We start from the raw sequence: 20,104 nt of genomic DNA, 5'->3' as shown, positions 1-20,104 counted from the left end.
CGACATTCTAGCTCTTTGCGGTAGGCCAAGTGCTCCTCAGGGTGTTCCCGGAAGCGCCGTTTCTCTTCGTCGGTGTACCTGTGTTGGGATGTTGAGGCCAGGTTCCCCCCGAGATTGCCGGCATCAGCTTCGGCTTGTTTAAGCATGTCCTCTGCTATCGGTGGCGAAATCCAGGTAACAGACCGCATGAACGTGACAATGTGTTTCGCCGTTGGTTGAATTTGTGGCAATATCTGGATCGCAGATGATCCAGTGCCGATCACGGCCACTGTCTTGTCCTGCCAACTCAACTTGGAATCCCAATTGGCACTGTGCAAAAGCGTCCCCTGGAAGTCATGTAGGCCTGAGATACTAGGCCATTTCCACTTGTTAAGGGTACCAGTGGCATTTATCAGGATGTGGCAAAAGTCATGGATTATCTTCCCTTGACGCGAGATCTCTACATCGTACATTCCTTGGTCCTCCATCCAGGTGACCGACTGAACAACGCTGTTGAATTGAATGTACTTGTTCAGATCGTGTTTTGTTGCGAAGTCGATAAAGTACTGCTGAATTTCTCGAGATCCTGCGTAGAATTCTGACCAGTCTGGATTCGGCTCAAATGGGTACGTGTAGACGTGTGAAGGACTATGGACACCTCAGTCGTAGACTCATCGAAGGGATGAATCAAATATACTTACACATCACAGGCACACCCAGGATATCGGTTCTCATACCTATAATTTGTCAATTTTTGCAGAAGTTGTGTTCCCTAGACATCACATACCATGTTCCGCCAATTTCAGGGTTCCTTTCACTTCTCAGCGACAGCCGTACTCACAATGGATCTGGACCACTCACTTTTCGTACAATACCAAATCATAATTTTGACACTCTTTCTTCAGTTTGTACGCGACCATCAATCCTGATGCACCAGCGCCAATCGAAATCACTCGAACATGGCGTGGTTTCGAGTGCCAGTGTTCTTCAACAACATACCCAGCGTCACCCATGATGAAACTGGTCCTTCACTTGTGACCTTGAGGAGGTCTTTGAACAGGATGGAAAGATGAGTAGGAAAACTCGAGTCATAAAGTAATCAGACTGCGAAAGTTAAACAATCAACTCGTCCTCTACTCCTCAAATGACTTGCTGTGGGCCATGTCGTGGGCCTCACCAGATCGCCTTCATCATCCTTCGGCGATACATCAACCCCCGCAAGGCATGCTGATTATGCGGACTTGTTTCAGCAAATATTGTCTACAGTCATAGGCGTCTCAGAAATTTGGCTTCGATTAGCAAAAATGCGTGCAAACCGTACCGCTAAACCACTCGATAGTTCTGAAGGACAGATATGTCTAAAACGGGAAGTCAGACCTCAATCTGGCTTAGACCAGGGTCTCGAACTGTACTGAACCCCCATGATATACGCCAATGCAAGGCACGCTATCTCCGTAAACCGAAGCTTTGCTTCGCGAGCCACTACCATCACACACATATCGGAGATAGGACGACGATGGCACTCCCATTAGTTCGGAAACTCCGGTGTAGCTGAATCATTGTTCGTATCCTTCCTGTGGCACGTATGGTGAATCGCCACCTCCCAGTCAAATTACTGAGGCCGGCAGCTTTGCTGAGTTCCACCCCTTTTATCTTGCCGAGATCGTTCAATCACGGCTTACCAGGAATTCCAAGTCGGAGAGGTCATACTTCTGCAGCTGCTGAAAGTTCTAGTACCGTAGGTAATGCCCTGGTGACCCAGCCCCCCGAAGACAATGATTCTAAGGCAGTCTATATTCTAGTTACTCTGAGCTGCGAAAGATATAGATAAAAGGTGACGTGACATGTCCCATGTTGTAGGTTTATAACAGACTGTAGGATGTTATTTGGTAGTAGCTACTTTGGGCCTTGCAAGGCGCGACAGTGTTGAACCCTAGTACTATGAATGTACCACTCCCCACCCATTGGACAAAGAGTAAGACTGACAGACCTCCTCGATCTGCTCGACGTCCAGGCCGACCGCTTACCAGACATAGCGGAAGGTTTTGTTCTCTCCATCAGTCTGATCAGTCAAAACAGGCAGATCACCGCTAGTCTCTTGTTGAGTCGTGCTGCTCTCAGGCTTTCCATAAACTTTGTCACGATGACGATTTTCACGGATGACAGCCAATGGAATCAGTGCAGCAAACACCAGGGACGCAACGAAGCAGCCAATGATGCCGTTGTAACCACCCTAGACAAACTGATTAATACTTCAGATTTTGCATGCTTCTTGGAGGCTCTTACAATATACTTAGGAGCATCTTTTGCCTGAAAGAGGAAAGGCCCCGAAATGTTGCCAACACAGTACATGACTGTGTACATTGATGTGCCAACACTCTTTTTGGTGAATCCTGCCGTATTGGAAGCGATCAACGAGAGAGAGATAGACAGGCCCGGAAGATGGGCAAAGTAGCACAAGAAGCCGAACAAACGTGCGCCTTGCACCGTTGATAGCCGGACAATAAGACTTCCCATAAGACTGGGAGGACAATAAGCAGATGTTTCGTATGTGAGACAAAGACTTACCTGATACTAATGACCACAAGAAGGGTATAGCATCTAACATTGGCCCATCTTGTGCATATATATGAAGCAGACAAGATAAATACACCGTGGACGCCGCCCACGGCGATATTGAAGAGATATGCTTGAAGTCTGCTGAAACCAAATCCGACCAATATGATTGGTGCAAACTGCCATTTAGTGTCAGTGAATGTTGCAAAACATGGGATTTAGCCTAAACTAACCGCATTTAAGGCACCCGTGGTGATACTAAGAGTACAACAGATCAAGGCTGGGAGAATAACCTTGGGGTCGAGCAGTGCCTCGCGGACTTGATACCATTTGAACGTGGTGTCTTTCAGTCCTTGGCGATTCACTCGGACTCGACTGACAGCCTGTAGTCTTTGTTCGGGCGATAAGAATCGAGCGTTCATAGGAGTATCTGGCAAGGCCCAAAACAAGAATGCAGCCCAGATAACGGTTGCGATTGCAAAGATGATGAACATCCACTGTTGGATGGAGAGTTAGCCTTTGGAGAGTTCTGGGGCGGAGGTAGGGCCTACCCTCCATGGGCCAATGCCTCCTTGAATGTGAGCAATCCCATATGCAAGAAGACCGCCGCACATTACACCGATGGATGTACCAAAGAACCATGCGCCGTGTCGGAGAGGATGCTCTTCTCTTTTGTACCACATGCCTGTCAATAAGCTGCAACCAGGAAGAATTGACGCTTCAGCTGCGCCTAGTATGAAGCGAACCACCATTATACCTGCAAAATTCTGGCACCCTGCCATTGCACCAATGCAGATAGCCCAGGCCAGTCTGGGTTGGACGGTCAGATACAATGAACAAAGACACAACATACAAAGCAGATGTCAGGACGTGCTTACAGTGTGGCAGAGATATACTTGCCGAGAGGGAGTCGCACAAAGAACCAGGACGCAAACCAGGTGAAGAAGAAGTATCCAAAAAAGAAGATACTATTCGCCCAAGAATACTGATTCGTTGTAAGTGACTGTATTCGAATCATCGTGTCAGTAGATCTCGCAAGTAAGCTAGAAGCAAAATGCCCACCAAGTCGTCGATGATACCCATGATAGACGCAAAGCTGAGAGATGACTTGTCCAGATAGTTGAGAAAAGGCAGACTGGCCAACAGGGGTATCATGCTAGGTGCCCAGCGTTAAAAAGATCTCTGGTGAAGTAGCAGTGACAACATTGCTCACAATATGTCGATGCGCCTGACTAGCTTTTTCTCGTCAAAGGGCTCAACATGCTCCAGAACTTCTCCATCTTGGGAATTTGTGGGAACGATGTCTTCTTTGGTGTCTACGTCTTTCTCGGCCATAGCGAACGGCTGTCTTCAACAACGTGTCGAGCGGTCAAATATCCGAACTCTGAAAAGGTATAAGGCAAGAGATGAGGAGGAGATTTGTCTTTCGGTTGACGATTTTCAAGAGCGAAATGTCTTGCTCATTATATGTCGATTCTCAGCTGTAGATATCTCTCCAAGCGGGCGACACTTGATCCTTGAAGTCTGCTTCTCGATCCCCGCAACTGATAAGGATGGCCGATGGGTCTATACTCGGGCATTGATCAACCTGAGGGGGAGTTCTTGCCACGCCGGTCGGCAATAAACTTGTCGAGAACGTCCATCCGAGTAGTTTAGGTGAAGGTCGAGAGTGTTTAAGCTGCCGTCTATCAGAATTGCCTTTGGCAGATTCCCCACTAGATAGCCTAGGCAGATAACGACTAAACCAGAAAAGATCCTGAATGACCCAAAGCGGAATGGTTGCATCCTCCACTAGACTGACCACATATCTGGAGAACTCAAATGACCATGCTCTAGATGCAATAAGTCTTAGATATTCATCACATACGTGGGCTTGTCAATCGGCAGGTAGGGGCGGAAATATACCGAAGTAGCTGCATAGCCGCGTTCTCAACGGTGAGCTCCTGGGGATTTGTGATCCCTCGGTGATATATCTTGGTATTAGTTTGAGCTTCATCACTTGCTGGAGTTCTGAACTAAGACCCCGACCCTGTTCTGACCAGAAAGGCATTCCCAAGTCGATTCCCGAGATTCAATCAACCAAACTTCAAATTCTGGAGACCACAATAATGGACGCTCTGCAAAATCGTCGAGTAGTGACTGGTGAGCACTCGAGTCACCATAAGTTCGCTGTAATATTCCTAACCTCAGAACAGGCCATGATGACCAGGGCAAAGCTGTCTTCCTAGTTGACGATGTTCTGACATCTTTAAACCCAGTGACGGGAAAACCACCAGGAGGCAGCAATGCTGGCATGGCTAATGTCTACAGAACTGCTGGCCTCCCAGCAGACCTCAATGAGCCGTTTGTCGACTACTATGGACAGAACATTGCATTCGCAGATGAGTCTGGTGCAACTTGCAGATTCTGTCATTTTCTTCCCGTCAAAGATCTCAGCGAAGATAAATTGAACGTTGTCCATCGGACTGAGAGCGTCGATTTCGGGGTAGTCTTGAAGGGACAAATCGAGTTAACACTCGATGACGGAGTGAAAAAGATTCTCCGACAGGGCGATGTAGTTGTTCAACAGGGAACAATCCATGTACGCTTCCCCTGTGAGTAGGCGTTCTTATACTTACATTATACAGGATTGGCATAACTCATTCGACGAGATTTGTGTGATGATGTTCGTGTTGATACCAGCTAAGAAGTTCAAAGTACAGAAGACTGGTGAACTTCTCGAGGCAATGGCGAGACCAAGGTGAACACCTTACATCATGGAGGAGTGGTGAAAAGTTGGTCTGGGGTCGTTAGCTCTGTTAGAGTATCCAGCACATGACTTTAGAAACTAGGTAGTGATCAAATGTTCTTTTGGACCCCCTCAGTTCTTGTTGAACAACAATCACGTTGGAAAGTCTGGAGAAATTTTCGTGTATCAAATTTGGCTTTTTCTGGAGCAGCGATCGAAGTACAGATTTATATGATGCTTAACATGGCTGCTGTATTTCACTATCGAATATGCGATAGCCCGACAGAGGAATAAAACATCCGTCTTAATGTGCAACAATTTTCTATCGGATCCTATGTACCACCATATCCCTCCAGATGTTTCTCTAATGGAATGCATCCCACTGTTTGAAATAATGATCTGACTTCTTGTGGGGACAAATTGACTTAGACCTCATCCTCCCATCAATAGCGAGACTCAGTGTCCGTGGCCATTGACTACTGAAGTTGCTCCTAGCTGGTTTTCAAGCCAACCAAGGATTACTTGATTGGAGAAAGCAGTCGCACCAACATGACAATGAGCATCTGCAGCCTCCTGGGCGGTGAATCTTTTGAGGATTACCCGTTCGCCAAGGTGTGAAAGTGCTGCTTTCACTGCCCCTGGCTGGTCTATCTTGTCAAATATATCGTTCTCTGCACCTGCAATGAATACCGGACATTTGATTTTGTCTTCGATACCTCTCAAGCTCATCCTTTTGCACACCTGGTGAGCTTGGTAAGGATCTAACATGAATGCCCAGGAAATCTGATTGATCAGGAATCTGAGTTTGGTAGATTTTTTGGTAAGGGCGATGGCTGCATTATTGAAGCCTTCTTGATCTCCCTCTTGATAGAGCTTGAGGGCTTCTGGGCCGTAAAGATCACCCAGACCGTCGCCCACGTCATATATACCGTCGACAAGAATAACAGCTGCGAGACGCTGTTCAAATGCGGCAGCTCGAGCTGCCAGGTAGCCCCCGAGAGAATTCCCGAAAAGTGTAATTTGATTGCTTTGCACATAAGGTTGGGATTCGAGATGGTCAACAATGGGAGTTACAACTCTTTCCCAATCGTGGATGAAACCAATGTTCTGTGCCCGACGGACAGAGGGTTGGCCAGGGCCTTCATAAAGAACGACGTGATATCCGCGTTCTAGCGCCTGCATCCCATTCATGTGGAACATCTCCTCCATGGAACCATCCAAGCCGTTTCCTATAATCAGGACAGGCCGAGGCTTGTCGTCGGTAGCGCACTTGAAAAGGATTACGGGTATCTGAAAGCCATCGGCTTTGAGGGTGAGGTATTCGGGCGGGATTTCCATGTGGCGGGTGCCCTTTTGAAATAGGACTCTCCATCGATCGAAGATGGTGGAGGCCCTGTCGTCCTCTGATTCTTTTTGGAAGAAGAAGGCCGAGGCAAAATGATACCTGGATGCCCTCCAATAGGCGTCGCGTAAAGATACTTTATCGTCACGATCCTCATCGATGGTGGACTCTACCCAGTCCCCAAGGTCACGGAACTCGCGATACCAGCTTTCAAAGTCGCCGGGCACAATTTTTTCGCAGACGTTGAGTACTTCTCCCACATCAGCGCCGAGTCCGCGAGCCCCGGCAATGACTCTCAGTAATTCGAAATGAAAACTAGGGTCGGGATTGAGTTGCAACATTGTGATATCGTAGGGTTATTGCCAATTTGCGAACACAACGTGCACTATAGATTGGTTTATACATGTTGGCAGTAGAAGAGGAATATCTCCGAAATAGATATACCTCCCCAGGTGACGAGTTGATGCCTTGAACATGAATGCATTATCGAGAGCTTGTATTTTGCTGAAGGATTACTGGTTCTCGTCTTGGAAAGGGATGGGATACGAACGGATATCACCTTTCCGCTTTTGGGCCCGACAGCCTTCTTTTGGAATAATGCCAAAGCAATCGGAGAACAGGTTGAGAATGGGTTTCGTGGGCGATAGAGCTAAAATCCGTCACCTAGAAGCCGAGATTGTGGGTGCACGGTCCATTGGTGTCATAGCCAGAACTCCGCCCCGAGGGCCCAGATCCAGGGCCGAGGGCTACTGCCAAGGAAAGTCGGGCAATTTATTGTGAGCGTCCTGGAGTAAAGGCGACCTACGCCTCCTCTTCGTAGCCCGTCCACGCGCATGCAATTTGGTGAGGGCATTTCAAACACGCGGTATCTCACAAAATCGTTTCCCAAATGCTGATTTCGACATGATTATCACATTGCGGACTAGACCATTCTAGGATCCCATGTCTCAATTTGATTGATTCACCCTCATTGCTTCTTCGAGATAGCGGCACGTCTTCACGCGGCAATGGACTAAGTTGGAATTCTGACCCTGAGCGAACCCGCACCTGCCTCACGGATATGGCGGATCGGGCTGTCTTCACTTTCATCACGTCTGGCTCCAATTCAAGGGCGGCACAAGAAGCCATCAAGATCCATGTCCTTCATCGTCGCCAGAAAGAACGGGCAGCAATTGGTAAGGCTAAGAAGGCTCCCACAGTGAAGAGTACCCACGGCGGAGAGATCCATATTTGGGACTGTTCACCAATTCCACCAGAGCGAAGACGCTCAAGGTCACCGATTCTTCAGCAAGCAAGATCAACATCTCCGGACTCTTCACAGACCGAGGAGATTGTACGATTGAGCTCACCGAGCTCACCGAGCTCCTCCTCGCTAAGCCTAAATGATGAGTTCATTTTGCCTGCCGGCGACACCAACGACGACGTGATTACAATCCCTAAGCTGCTTATTAGTAGCTCCGAAGACGATCTAATTCATTGGTGTAAGTCACTGAGGTTTGTTCTGCTACCCATGACGAAGCTGATAAGTGGGTGGCATAGATATGCTCGAAGGTCAGGGATCAGATGTGCCACAAAAATGGCTGCAATGTTTCAAAACGAGCGCCGCTTCGTTCAATGCATTTTTAGCCATCTCATCTTCGCATTTCCCCCAAGAACGAGGGGCGCGATCCTCAATCAATTCTCGCGAAAAAGAGGTTCAGGCCCTACGTGAGATCGGCAAGCAGATTGCCCTGTCTCCTTCTGCTCCCACTGGAGGGACAATGCTGGGTGTAGCTCTGTTAGCTAACTTACAGGAGCTGCGCCATGAGTATCTTCTTTCCAAGTTCCACTGGAGCGGATTGAAACGAATGATCGACGTCAACGGTGGCCCTCGAAGTTTACGCACCCAAGAAGGTCTCTTCACCTTCCTCTTCTGGCTGGATGCTCTGGTTTGCAATGCTTCTGTCACACCACTCGGGCAGCAATCGGCCGAAGAGTGTCTTGAGCAATCCCATCCAGCACACCCACACCAAGAGCTATCTCTTCTCTTGGAGCACATCACTTCAGGCTACATCTCCAGCAGGACATCTTTCGAGCCACCCAATCAGATCAACAACTCGATCAGCCGAGTACTTCGGCGTTCTAGCGCCATGCCAGACGAATATTCAATGATGAAAGCCACCAGGTCGAAGCTTGCTTCGCTTCTATACTTTGCGAATCTGAAGTTAGAAGTCGAATCAGCATCGCACGGAATTGGCATATATCAAGCCATTGAGCAGGAGGTCGATCAACTAGAGGCTGAGCGAGAAATTTCACCGGTTGAGCTCTTCTACATCATCCTGGCCCTGAACAATACGGACGCTCTGTGTCACTTGGCCTATTCAGTGTCTCGGTTGATGAACGCGGTCAAAGGCCTGAATCGGAATGATTGCAAGCTTGTCGCCGGATGTCTCTCCCGCTTCACCGGCCACCCAAATCCATTCGATGATTCACTCGAAATGTTCAATGACTGGCGAGTACTTCGTGAAAGGCTTTCTACTGGGTATGATGGGCACATTTCATGAAACTGATGGTACGTCCAAATGGTGGTTTTTATCGGGATACTCGTCACCCAAGTGGAGGTCTTCCTCTACGTGGCATAGGCCAAATTTTGAAAAGATTTCGAGGGTTTTCACTGTTTCTGACATCCTTCTTGCGTCCTCTGCACTGTCCTTCAACGGCCTGCCAGCATCGGGGAAAAAGGGGATTTTACGACGCCCACAAAAAAATCAATCCCGATTTGATCATTGGCTATGGTGGTTGTGTTGTATGCGATATTTGCGACGATGGTTACTGGCGTAGTGGGTTTTGTAAGACACATGGGGGGATTCTGTCTTTCCTGATTCGGGCCACTTGCGTACAATGAGTTTAGTGTTGGATGTGGGCGACATTTTGTATGCCTTTGTCTGTCTGGGATTGGGATTGGGGCTGACAATGGAGTAGAGATTGTGATGTGGGATAGGGGAGCCTGGTTGAAGAGCGAGAGGGGCTTCTTACTGTGTAGGATGAATCGGTCCCATGTTGAGGCAGCATGACAGAGGACTGTCTTCCTAGGTTGTTATGCCTTACCCTAGGCCAGGTATCTTCTAGGTATTTCATCCAAGAGAACGCGGTGTATACGATCCAGAAACGTACCTGTCCACCTTTTACTCGCATAACTCGTTGATTCCAGTTGCTTGTGTCGCACCTTCCCACCATTTTTGCGTCACGTTGCGCTCCTGCCTAACAAGACCTTGCCAGATTGGGATGACGTCATTCATATCACGAGGATTCTCGCATCCCAAAACCAACACAGTCAAGTTACATCTTCGCCAGATCCTCTTCCCGTCCGCATAGTATCACAACCCATTGGCGAGTGCAACGATGTCTCTATATCCGACGTTCTATCACGTGGGCCAGGCGACGGCCAGTGTCTACAGTGGTCTGCTCTCAGCGATGGCAATCTACAATCTTCAAAAACATAAAGACCAGACAGAGCAGGCGGCACAATACTCGAATATAGCCGCCAACCAACTACACAAGACGCGAACAACACAGACAAGCGGAGCTTTGGCGGTACGTTCAATTTCAGATGAAATCCAGATCAACAAAAGCTAACATGAAGCCCTGTGTAGACCTTGTCCTCCCTCGGGTCAGCTGTGTATCTTGCAGCAACCCAGGAATCCGATTCCAAAACGACCATGTTCCTGTTAAGCTCAGTGAATTCGCTCTGTATGGCGCTGGCGTATAGACACCTAACAAACTTTTGGCACGGTAAGGCAAAGGTGCCTCTGATGACTGACTACAACGACGGCATTACGATTTCCAACAGACTTCGATATTTCCTGATTGGTTTGTCTGCAAGCTGGGCGCTCATCGCAGTTGTTTATCTCTGGGAAACCAACTCAGGGTAACTCTGTCAACCCAATGTCAACATCACAGGACAAGTCTTTCGAGTTTGTTATGCGAGAACGGATGACTTGGAGGCAGTCAGTGGATGCTTAGTAATGGAACGTCTCTTGGGGGAGGTGCAGCATCCGATGACTTGCCCCACGTCGCCCCCCCTCGCCTCTCCGGCAGCCCCTCAAACCCACTCCTCCCCAGGCATTTATCCGATTGACTGCGTGCGACTGGCACAAAAACATCCGATGAGGCCTGGCAGTTTTCTTTCTCGTCAGTTCACTTTCAATTGTAGCCTTCATCAGCAGTCTCTGGGCCTTCAGAAATCCCTTTCCAGCTCAGAATCCTGTCATCATGGATCCTTTCGAGTATAATGCCAACCCCGGACGAGTGGTGTTTGGGCCAGGAAGTATCAACAAACTCCCTGAAGAAATCACACGACTGGGACTGAAATCGCCCCTCCTTCTTTCAACACCTCAGCAAATCGACCAAGTCGAAAACCTCGCCAAAATCCTTTCAGCCTCGGGCATCGAGCCCGCAGGCACCTACTCCAATGCCACTATGCATACCCCCTCCCACGTTACCGAAGAAGCCTTGTCCTACGTCAAGACAAAGTCTGCAGACCTGGTGGTGTCAATAGGAGGAGGATCAACCATAGGCCTGGGAAAAGCCATCTCGGTGCGCACAGGGCTCTATCACATCTGCATACCAACCACCTATGCCGGGAGTGAAATGACTCCCATTTTGGGCGAAACTCAAGACGGTCGCAAGACAACACGGTCCGACCCCAAGATCTTGCCGGGCACCGTCATCTATGATGTTGATCTGACCATGACCCTGCCAACGTCTCTCAGTGCCACATCCGGAGTCAACGCGATTGCCCATGCCGTGGAAGCACTATATGCAAAGAACAAAAACCCCATCATCTCCCTTCTTGCCATCGAGGGCACACAAGCTCTAGCAGGGTCACTGCCACAAATTATCCAAAGCGCTTCCGACCAAGCTGCACGTGAGAAGGCGCAGTACGGTGCGTGGCTCTGCGGTGTCTGTCTCGGCAGTTCGGCTATGGCCCTGCACCATAAGCTCTGCCATACGCTAGGTGGAAGCTTCAATCTCCCGCACGCCGAAACCCACACTATTGTTCTCCCGCACGCCCTCAGCTATAATGCTCCGGCAATCCCGGACGCCATGGCCAAACTTGCAGCAGTCCTTCCCGGAAGTGACGGCGATGCCACCAAAGGTCTCAACGTCCTTCTAGAGAAGTTGAAGGTGAAGCGAGCCCTGAAAGACTACGGAATGAAGGAGGAAGATATCGACAAAGCGGCCGACATTGCCGTGAGCAATCAATATCCCAACCCAAGGGAAGTCCAGCGAGGACCCATCAGAGAGCTCATCCGGAGAGCGTGGGCCGGGGAAGATGCCCGCGCGGATCTGTAGAGCGGCATCTACGTCTAATGAGAGTTAGATTCCTCATCTCTCAAGGTCACCTCGGAAGAAAGCGAACTCCACAAGCAGATCGAAATCGATGTAGACCGCCATAGGCAATGATGAATGCGACCAAACCTTTCCAACTCCCCAACACTTGATTTTCCCTCCTCTTTTCCTGGTGACCAAAACCCAGAAAGCCCGTCTATCCCCATCCAAGTCCAAAATTCCGTTCTATTGTCCGTCCGTATATGTCATTACCGTCGCTATTCTTCTGGCTCTTGATCACTTTCACTCGTCCGATTTTCCATCGGGCTCTGTCCATACTTGACTCCAACTCCATTCCCATTGCTCGACTTGCTGGCCCCCTCCACGTCTGGGGTCCATCTTGACATGACGGTGAAGGCAATCGCCAATGCCATCATCAAGATCCAAATGAGATGCCCACCAAATTTGTGGCTTCTCACACTGGCGGCAAACAAGCTGGCAAACAGCGCCGGCGAAAACGCCCGCAGACCACTGACCAGAGTCAGAGACATAGCGTTTAATGTGCCAAGGACGCGTGGAGTCGGAGCAACATTGTTGATAACAAGCTGGACTGCGGTGAAGGAGATGGCAACCCCAGAGCCGAGAACCACGAAGATTGGTGCAAGGATCCAGAAAACGAGGGTAAAATGATACCGCAAGAGTATGTTGCACGAAGGCAACGAAGCAAAGAAAAAAGGATATGCGTTCCCGGCCCAGGTCATGATCCCTTCGGTGCCAACACGAGCATGGAGGGACGGGAATATGAGAAGGACCCACAGGGCCTGCGAGAGACCACCGAGGCCCATGAATATGGAAATCTGCAGCGGCGTAAAGCCAAACCCGCCCAATTCCACAGGGGTAAAATAGAAGACGGGAAGAATGGCTGTATAGGAAAAGGCTAGCACCATGAGATGGCCGTAGATGAAGAGGGTAATGAACACATTTGGGGCACGGAGGAGACCAAGGATGGATGGATTCTCAGTTTTGGTGACTCCGTTGGCATGGGATGCTTTAGTCAAGGTCTGCTCGCGAGGGAAGTTGGGATCAGCTCGTGCGTTTAGAACACGCACATACTGGACTGACCTCTTTGATAATGATGGCACAAATGACACTGGCGATGATTCCCAACGACCCTGTCACCAAGGTCGGCAGCGCATATGGGAACTCATGAAAGAACTGGATCTTGCCAAACACTCGAGGGTATTGTGCCGCCGGATTCGCGAGAACTCCGCCGATCAGAGGGCCCAGGAATATTCCCACGTTACCGCTGAATGCAAAGTAGCTGAAGATTCGCGCTTGAGTATTGGGTGTACTAAGTTCTGCCATCATGGTTCGAATGGTGCTGTAATCAAGGGTCAGTCATTGTGCCATTATGGATGTCAACTTGGTGACGGCCTCAGACAGGGCTGCTAGTAGGCGAGTGACCACCTATCAGGGGTGAATGAAAGCCTACACAACAGTTCCACCAAATATACCAGCAAAGCAACGGAAAAGAATCATTTGCCAGACAGCGCTTGCAAAGCCGAAGCCTGCCACAGCGACTCCCACTCCGACAAGGGAGAAGATCAAAACTGGTCTGCGGCCCAGTCGATCGGCGGTCCAGCCCCAGGGTATCATCAGGATCATCTGGGTTAGAGAGAAAAGCGATTCCTAAAGGGAGATGGTCAGTTGGGCTTACGGAAGGACAAAGGTTTTTGGGGACGGACAATCAAACCACTATAAAATCCTACATCCGTCTCGGCGACTTGCCCTGTTTCCCAGATCATCTGGTTGATAAATGGGAAAATGCTGAAAAAGGCAATGGGCTCAACAATGCGAGCTGCACAGAGAGCGAGAATTTGGTCCATCGGCAGAGGCTTGTCTTCTTCATTGTCCTCCCCCTCGACGACATGACCGTGAGGCTGTTCTTCCGCATGACAATTTGAGACTGGTCGACCAGCATCATTATCATCCTGTATGAGCAGAGCGGTGGTCTCGTCGATATTGACTTCAGCACCGAGGCTGTTGCCTGCGACCCGCAGGGCAGAAGGGCCAAAAGTCATGTTGAAAGAAGCATCAATAGCGAGGAAGATACTGGACTGTGTAGCAAGTGGTCTTGGGAAGAAGCGGTATCAGATCGCACGCGACGACGTCATCCTGTCATCCCCTAAAGAAACCGCCCATCCGCCCTAGCAACTTACACTGACACCGAAATTCTGCCGATTTCTATTTTGGTATAGGCCACCACGGCGATCAAGTAACCAGATCCTTTTGACGGGTAGCAGGACTTACCCTGGAAAGCTTTTCATCGTCGCCTGATTTGAGGTCACAGAAGAGAAGGTGAAAAGTCGAAGAATTCTTGCGCTCAGAGTCTGTGTTAACTCTGGGCTACTTAGATGGACGAGGGACGTTCACAGGACGGTGTCCCGAGGCTTGCCTTAGGTCTCTTAGGCGCCCGTGGCGTCATTTTTTAGTTGGAGCCAGGCACAGAGGGGCTTGATGTTGTGGGCATATGAGTACCTGCAGGGACGCCTGGGCGGTTGCTTTTCCCCCTAGCCATACACGCCATCCCATCACAGTACTTGTAGCTTATCCACTTTGTCACCCCGGATTTTCTTTGCCACTCCGACTTTTAAAAGATTCGATTCGACCGATTTTTGCTCAAGCTCAAGACCAGAACAACAACCTCAAGTCACATCTATCTTCATTCTTGTGCAATTATCTGACTCTCCTGTCTAGCTCAATACCATGCCTTGATCATGCCTTGATCACCACTGCCCCCAACCAGGCACGCCTTTCACTCCCTTCACTCCCTTCACTCCCTTGCAGTCATCCTAACCATGTTCGACACCATCTGCACCCTCCCCTTACCCTCCGATCTCTTCTGCCAAGTCCTTCATCCATCCGAGCCATTGTTTCTCTCTGGATTGGCCTCTGGACACGTGCATGCCTATAGACTTCCAACCGACTCGGACGTGGAGGACGAACAGCCGTCAGCTACCCAAACCACAAACAATATCAATGGCACTGGATCTGTACCCGTATTGTCATCATTACGAAGATCTTCAAGTGCGAGTGCGTCGGAGAGTGGGCTCGGTTCAATAGATACATTATGGAAAACCAAAAGACACAAAGGTTCATGTCGATGCCTGACGCTGAGTCATGATGGACAGATAGGCTACTCGGCCGGTACGGATGGTCTGGTCAAGGCCTTTATGACCGAGACTGGAAAAGTTGTCAGTAAGATGGCATTCCTAGACCACAGTGGCCAAGAAGACAATGGCCCAACCGTTCTCCATGCTCTGTCGCCCCAGACCCTCTTACTCGGCACCGACCTGGGCTCTCTCTCCCTGCACGATCTCAGACTGCAAAGCAAAGACATTTCCCCGCAAGCCAGCCAGAAATGGAGACCTCATGGCGCCGAACATGTTAATGCTTTGGTGCCGTTACCAGCCAGTGAGACGAGCACCAGTGGATTCCCGAAACAGTGGGTCAGCGTTGGGGGGACGACGTTGGCCGTGACCGACTTGCGGAAGGGAACGATAGCCACGAGTGAGGATCAAGAAGTTGAATTGACAAGCATTGCGCTTGTTCAAGACCTCAGGAAGGGTGGCACGAGTGTGGGTGAAAAGATTCTGGTTGGTCAAGGTGACGGCGTGATCAGTCTGTGGGAGAGAGGCGTCTGGGGCGACCTGGACGAGAGAATCGTGGTGGACAAGGACGGCCTCGGGATCGACAGTCTCGTCGAGGTCCCGTTTGGTGCTGGGGCAGGTAAGTTGAAGATGAACGAGAAACTGGTAGCCTCAGGACTGGAGGATGGGAGAGTTCGGTTCATTCGCATCGGGCGCAACGGGGTCATGAACGATCTTGACTCGAAGCACGATGAGATTGATGGGGTGGTTGCGTTGGGATTTGACGTCCAAGGTCGTATGGTCACTGGCGGGGGCTCAATTGTCAAAGTGTGGACCGAAGCAAAGGGACGCCCTGGTGGTGGCTGGAGTGGAACGACCAAGAAACATGACTTATCGTCGGAGGACGAAGACGGGGATGGTTCTGATCAATTTTCCAGTAGCGACAGCGAACAGCCCACGTCGAAGCGGAAAAAGCGCAAGCGAAACAAAGGCAAGGACCGGTCGGGCGGCAAAGCGTTGGAGTTTACTCTGTAACGAACGAGTCTGGAAAAGAGGTAAATTGGAATGTGTTTCTAGGTGATACCCCGAGCTATTGATGTGGCTGACGTACATATTGTAAAAGTACCTAAATATCATTATTCCGCCAGTCGTGGTGATTAATAGTCAGTGCAGAGGGACAAAATTTGGAACGTGGTGTTAGATTGGTTGCTGTATCTGTACCTTGGGAGGTACTGTAGGTAGATAGAGCACCTGAGTTATTATTATTGATAAGCCCCGGGGCACTCGGGCGCTCGGGCGCTCGTGCCTCTCCAGCCCGAGGCCCGTGGTTAGGCTGGTTGAGTGCCTAGAGCGCCCTTTGAGTTCTTCTCCATGTACTCGTGTGGACCTTATCTAAGGTACCTGGTAGCTAGGTACCTACCTGCTAGGTAGCTAGCTACTACCTACCTAGGTACCATTACTCATGCGATTGGCAGAAAATATTTCAACCGAGGCAATAGATTCTTGATGGTATTGGCATCTTTGGCGTTGGCTTATCGCCCATGCATAGCCCTATCAAACATATCCATCATTTATAAGCTACAACAGGAACATACTCGTGCTTCAGGTATCTACGTGAGGTGTCGAAATAAAAATCTCTCAGTAACACATTTGTGTGGACTGTCGTGGTCACCATCTCCTAGTGCCTTTGATCTGTTGGAGAGCTCAAGGAAGATGGCATCCCGGTCACAACTTCTTCCAAATGGACTTGAATGGCGTCTGGTTCTAGCTGGGGCGAGCCTCTTCACTTTGGGCGCATTTGCCCGCGGGTTTTTCGAAACTCGGAGAAAAGGCCAGGTGCTGCCATCGCCACGATCAACATTGTTACCCACGCTCTCAACAGATGAGTTGTCCAAGCTCCCTTACCCACCAGACGTCCTTCCTGGTGCCAGAGACGTTGATACTCCGTATGGCTCCATCCGAGTTTACGAGTTTGGCCCCGAGGATGGCCGAAAAGTCCTGCTGGTGCATGGCATCAGCACCCCCTCCATTGCATTGGGCTCGGTGGCTCAACATCTGGTAGACAACGGTTGCCGAGTCTTGCTCTTTGATCTCTTCGGTCGAGGCTATTCGGACACGCCTGATGATCTCGAGCACGACAATCGACTCTTTACCACCCAGATACTGCTAGTGTTGGCATCATCTCCCCTCTCGTGGACTGGTGCTAACTCGGGCAAATTCTCCCTGATTGGATATTCACTGGGAGGAGGGATCGCCACGACCTTTGCTTCTTATTTTCCTCATCTGATTGACACGCTGATCCTGTTTGCGCCGGCCGGTCTGCTGCGTCCCGAACACATCACCCCCACCAATCGACTGTTGTATCAACAGGGCATCATCCCCGAGTCCCTCATCCAGCGCATCATACGGAACCGGTTGAGAACGCCTCTGAGTGCGCCTCCAGATCCCAAGGATACGAACGTGGACGCCACCAACGCCGTGAAAGCCGAAGTCAATATCGAGCACAACTCCCAGGCAGTTCTGTCCAAGAAGTACCCAAACGTTACCGTGGTTGCAGCGGTCGCGTACCAAGTCGATCACCACCCAGGCTTCGTGCCCGCCTTCATCTCGAGCATTCGTCATGGACCAACGCGAACGGAGCATGATCGATGGCGCGTGGTAGGGAAGCAGCTGACGGAGCACAACCGAGTCAATCAAACCGATAAAAAGGTCCTAGTCGTTCTAGGAGAGCACGACCCCATCATCGTCAAACAGGAAATCGAACAAGACGCCCGGGAGACACTGGAAGGTAACGTCGAGTTTGTTACCTTCAATGCCGGGCATGAAGTACCCGTGACATTGGGCGAGGAGATTGTGAAGACTATTGTGGAGTTTTGGAGACGAAATGACTGAGGTCGAACTGATCTTACTGACGGGATGAAGATTATACTTTACATAAGTGATAAAGTTCCATACATGATAGAAGTACAGTACATAGGTAACTCGTATAGAAAGACAGTGCGTCAAGCAAGTCAACCCGCCAAACAGCCAATCCAATGTCTTGTGCAGCACTGCAAACCTATTCCTGGGCTGTTGTTATTGTTGATGTTGGTTGGTGATGTGATGGTGCCTGGGCCGGGACATTTTGGGCGTTGTTTTCGCCCAAAGGTATTCCCCGTACCTCCTCGTCCCTCCGCCTCCCAGGTCCCAATCCTCCATCATTTTCCTTGGGGCCCTTCGACCCCTTGGCCCTTATGGCCGTTTCCTCTCTTGTTCCCTTTTTCCCCGAGTTGCTAATCAATGTTCGTACTGTGTTCCTGCCCAACTTGAAGTCTGTGTCTATGCACGGAGGAAGGCACACCTGCTGCTGTTCTCGCTGAGTCGTTCTTGCCTTCTCCCCTACCCCCCCGGGGCCCTCCCCCCCACTTCGCCTGATCACGTGCTGACACGCTGAATCTTCAATGCCTCATTCTGATGATCGTATCAATTCGTGTCCATCCTGCATTGTCCCTTCTGCGCCTCCACCATTGTACATCTCCTCTTGGAGCCTTTGGATCTCCCCTGCGTCTGTCATGACATCCATGTACCTTTCCAGCCTTCGCATCATGTCGTGACCTTTGTTCATGCGCCCATTCTGTTGGTTGTTAACTTTATTCCACCCATCCAATGCTGCCCTTCTCACGCCCTGCTTTCCCCATTGGTGAACGTGATCATGTACTCCATGGCTTTCATTGAGGTACCTCTTGAGCATACATGGCATCTCATCACTCAAAGGCTCTTGTCGACCATTCGCCTTCTTGTCGATCCTATCCATTCATCCATCAGTGAGGCGGCGACACCATAAGAATGTCATAGCTCAGCATACCTGCATTGATAAGCACGATAGGCCATGTCCTTTTCTCTTTGTTCAGTATCGTTTAAAGCTGGTGTCTCAACCCAGATTATGGGCGTAAAAATGATCAAATTTTCCTCTCAGGTTGCTGATAATTACTTTCAGTCATGTCAACCAGTCCAACCTGTGTCAACTTTATATGACAACCCTTGCGGCTTGAGTACTTCTGAAACCATGTGCGTCTGTTCGGGCTGCATGTAGCACTGCCTCTGATGTCCCGAATAAACATCGTGATCGCGCGACACGCACTTTTGATCACAGATCCTGCAGAAACGTCCAAAGTCCAACGTCCAACGACATCCTTCCTCTTGAGACGACCTCTTTTCAACGAGGTGTGGATGCGTGGGGCATGCGCCACCAGCCAATATCGTATGACCTTGAACGATCAAATCGGTCTTTACGCCCGCAGCATCTGGACAATTCATCCTCTATGCGTCAGTCTGCAAAGGAGAAAGCCCTCAAACAAGACCTCTCCCTAAACATGCTTGTGCTACATCCTCTTGCCATAGCCCCCTCAATCGCCAAAGTCCTACGGCGTAATTCGCGGAACAGACGTAACAACGGGCATGAACAAGCAAGGCCGTCCCAAGACAGACTCAAGATTGCTGGTCTACCATTGCAATCCTTTAGGAAACCAGTGGCAGCTACCAATGGCAGAGACACACACGGGAGAAGCAACGTGTGGTCTCCCCTCAAATACGATGCCCCACCCTTATGGCCCACTGTGACACCCCCACAGCTGACCATATCTTGAGCAAAGCGCCTGCAAATGAAGGCGTTGACGATCCGACACCGACCAGGACACGGGACGATGTGATTCCATGATTGGCAGCATCACTAACGTAACCTTTGCGGTCTAGCAAAGAGAAGCAGCCAGTCAGTCGACTGTGCTTTCAGACTAGGTGCACTGCCATCGTCGTCGAGACTCGAATGCATCGTCCTAAACGTCTTCCACTGGTTGCCTTCTTCGCAATCTGCCGCTACCAAGTATGCCCTTATTGCGGACACGAGGCTAGGCCCGAACCCTGTGGACTTTGAAGAGGGAGACTCAGAACGATGGCGAAACAGAGGTCTAAGGTTCGGTATCCCAAGCCCCGCACGGTAAAGTGATCGAAAACAGCTACTGGGTTGTCTAATCAGCAGGCGAAAACTGTACCAGCTGGTACAGT

At 50.0% G+C, this 20,104-nt stretch overlaps 6 protein-coding genes across 6 annotated transcripts; 5 read left to right on the top strand and 1 right to left on the bottom strand.

Moving 5' to 3' along the window:
• The first annotated feature begins 7,434 nt into the window (after positions 1–7,434).
• On the top strand, positions 7,435–9,699 carry PV10_01971 (uncharacterized protein). Its single transcript, XM_016366238.1, has 3 exons — positions 7,435–8,086; positions 8,145–9,156; positions 9,567–9,699. Exons 1-2 carry the CDS (start codon positions 7,666–7,668, stop codon positions 9,146–9,148), a joined length of 1,425 nt encoding a protein of 474 aa, XP_016225756.1. The 5' UTR covers positions 7,435–7,665; the 3' UTR covers positions 9,149–9,156; positions 9,567–9,699.
• Positions 9,700–9,986: 287 nt separating this feature from the next.
• PV10_01970 (uncharacterized protein) lies at positions 9,987–10,516 on the top strand (the record flags this gene model as incomplete). The annotated part of the gene is made up of 2 exons (XM_016366237.1): positions 9,987–10,178; positions 10,238–10,516. 2 exons carry the CDS (start codon positions 9,987–9,989, stop codon positions 10,514–10,516), a joined length of 471 nt encoding a protein of 156 aa, XP_016225755.1.
• Positions 10,517–10,856: 340 nt separating this feature from the next.
• On the top strand, positions 10,857–11,939 carry PV10_01969 (uncharacterized protein; the record flags this gene model as incomplete). Its single annotated transcript, XM_016366236.1, has 1 exon — positions 10,857–11,939. One exon carries the CDS (start codon positions 10,857–10,859, stop codon positions 11,937–11,939), a length of 1,083 nt encoding a protein of 360 aa, XP_016225754.1.
• A 32-nt stretch (positions 11,940–11,971) lies between these two features.
• On the bottom strand, positions 11,972–13,996 carry PV10_01968 (uncharacterized protein; the record flags this gene model as incomplete). The annotated part of the gene is made up of 4 exons (XM_016366235.1): positions 11,972–12,976; positions 13,038–13,296; positions 13,408–13,604; positions 13,661–13,996. 4 exons carry the CDS (start codon positions 13,994–13,996, stop codon positions 12,194–12,196), a joined length of 1,575 nt encoding a protein of 524 aa, XP_016225753.1. The 3' UTR covers positions 11,972–12,193.
• Positions 13,997–14,587: 591 nt separating this feature from the next.
• PV10_01967 (uncharacterized protein) lies at positions 14,588–16,259 on the top strand. Its single transcript, XM_016366234.1, has one exon. It carries the CDS (start codon positions 14,774–14,776, stop codon positions 16,097–16,099), a length of 1,326 nt encoding a protein of 441 aa, XP_016225752.1. The 5' UTR covers positions 14,588–14,773; the 3' UTR covers positions 16,100–16,259.
• A 426-nt stretch (positions 16,260–16,685) lies between these two features.
• Positions 16,686–18,095, top strand: PV10_01966 (uncharacterized protein). The gene has a single exon (XM_016366233.1). It carries the CDS (start codon positions 16,778–16,780, stop codon positions 17,954–17,956), a length of 1,179 nt encoding a protein of 392 aa, XP_016225751.1. The 5' UTR covers positions 16,686–16,777; the 3' UTR covers positions 17,957–18,095.
• The last annotated feature ends 2,009 nt before the right edge of the window (positions 18,096–20,104 follow it).

The sequence above is a fragment of the Exophiala mesophila genome, assembly GCF_000836275.1.
Source record: "Exophiala mesophila strain CBS 40295 unplaced genomic scaffold supercont1.2, whole genome shotgun sequence".
In the NCBI taxonomy this organism is placed as follows: Eukaryota; Fungi; Ascomycota; class Eurotiomycetes; order Chaetothyriales; family Herpotrichiellaceae; genus Exophiala; species Exophiala mesophila.
Note: the sequence above shows the minus strand (reverse complement) of the source record. Positions and strands in the feature narration are given on the sequence as shown.

Coding starts and splice junctions, on each gene's coding strand:
- PV10_01966 (XM_016366233.1), top strand. CDS start 16,778: ATGGCATCCCGGTCACAACTTCTTCCAAATGGACTTGAATGGCGTCTG.
- PV10_01967 (XM_016366234.1), top strand. CDS start 14,774: ATGTTCGACACCATCTGCACCCTCCCCTTACCCTCCGATCTCTTCTGC.
- PV10_01971 (XM_016366238.1), top strand. CDS start 7,666: ATGGCGGATCGGGCTGTCTTCACTTTCATCACGTCTGGCTCCAATTCA. Junction 8,087..8,144: donor AGACGATCTAATTCATTGGT/GTAAGTCACTGA, acceptor TGGGTGGCATAG/ATATGCTCGAAGGTCAGGGA.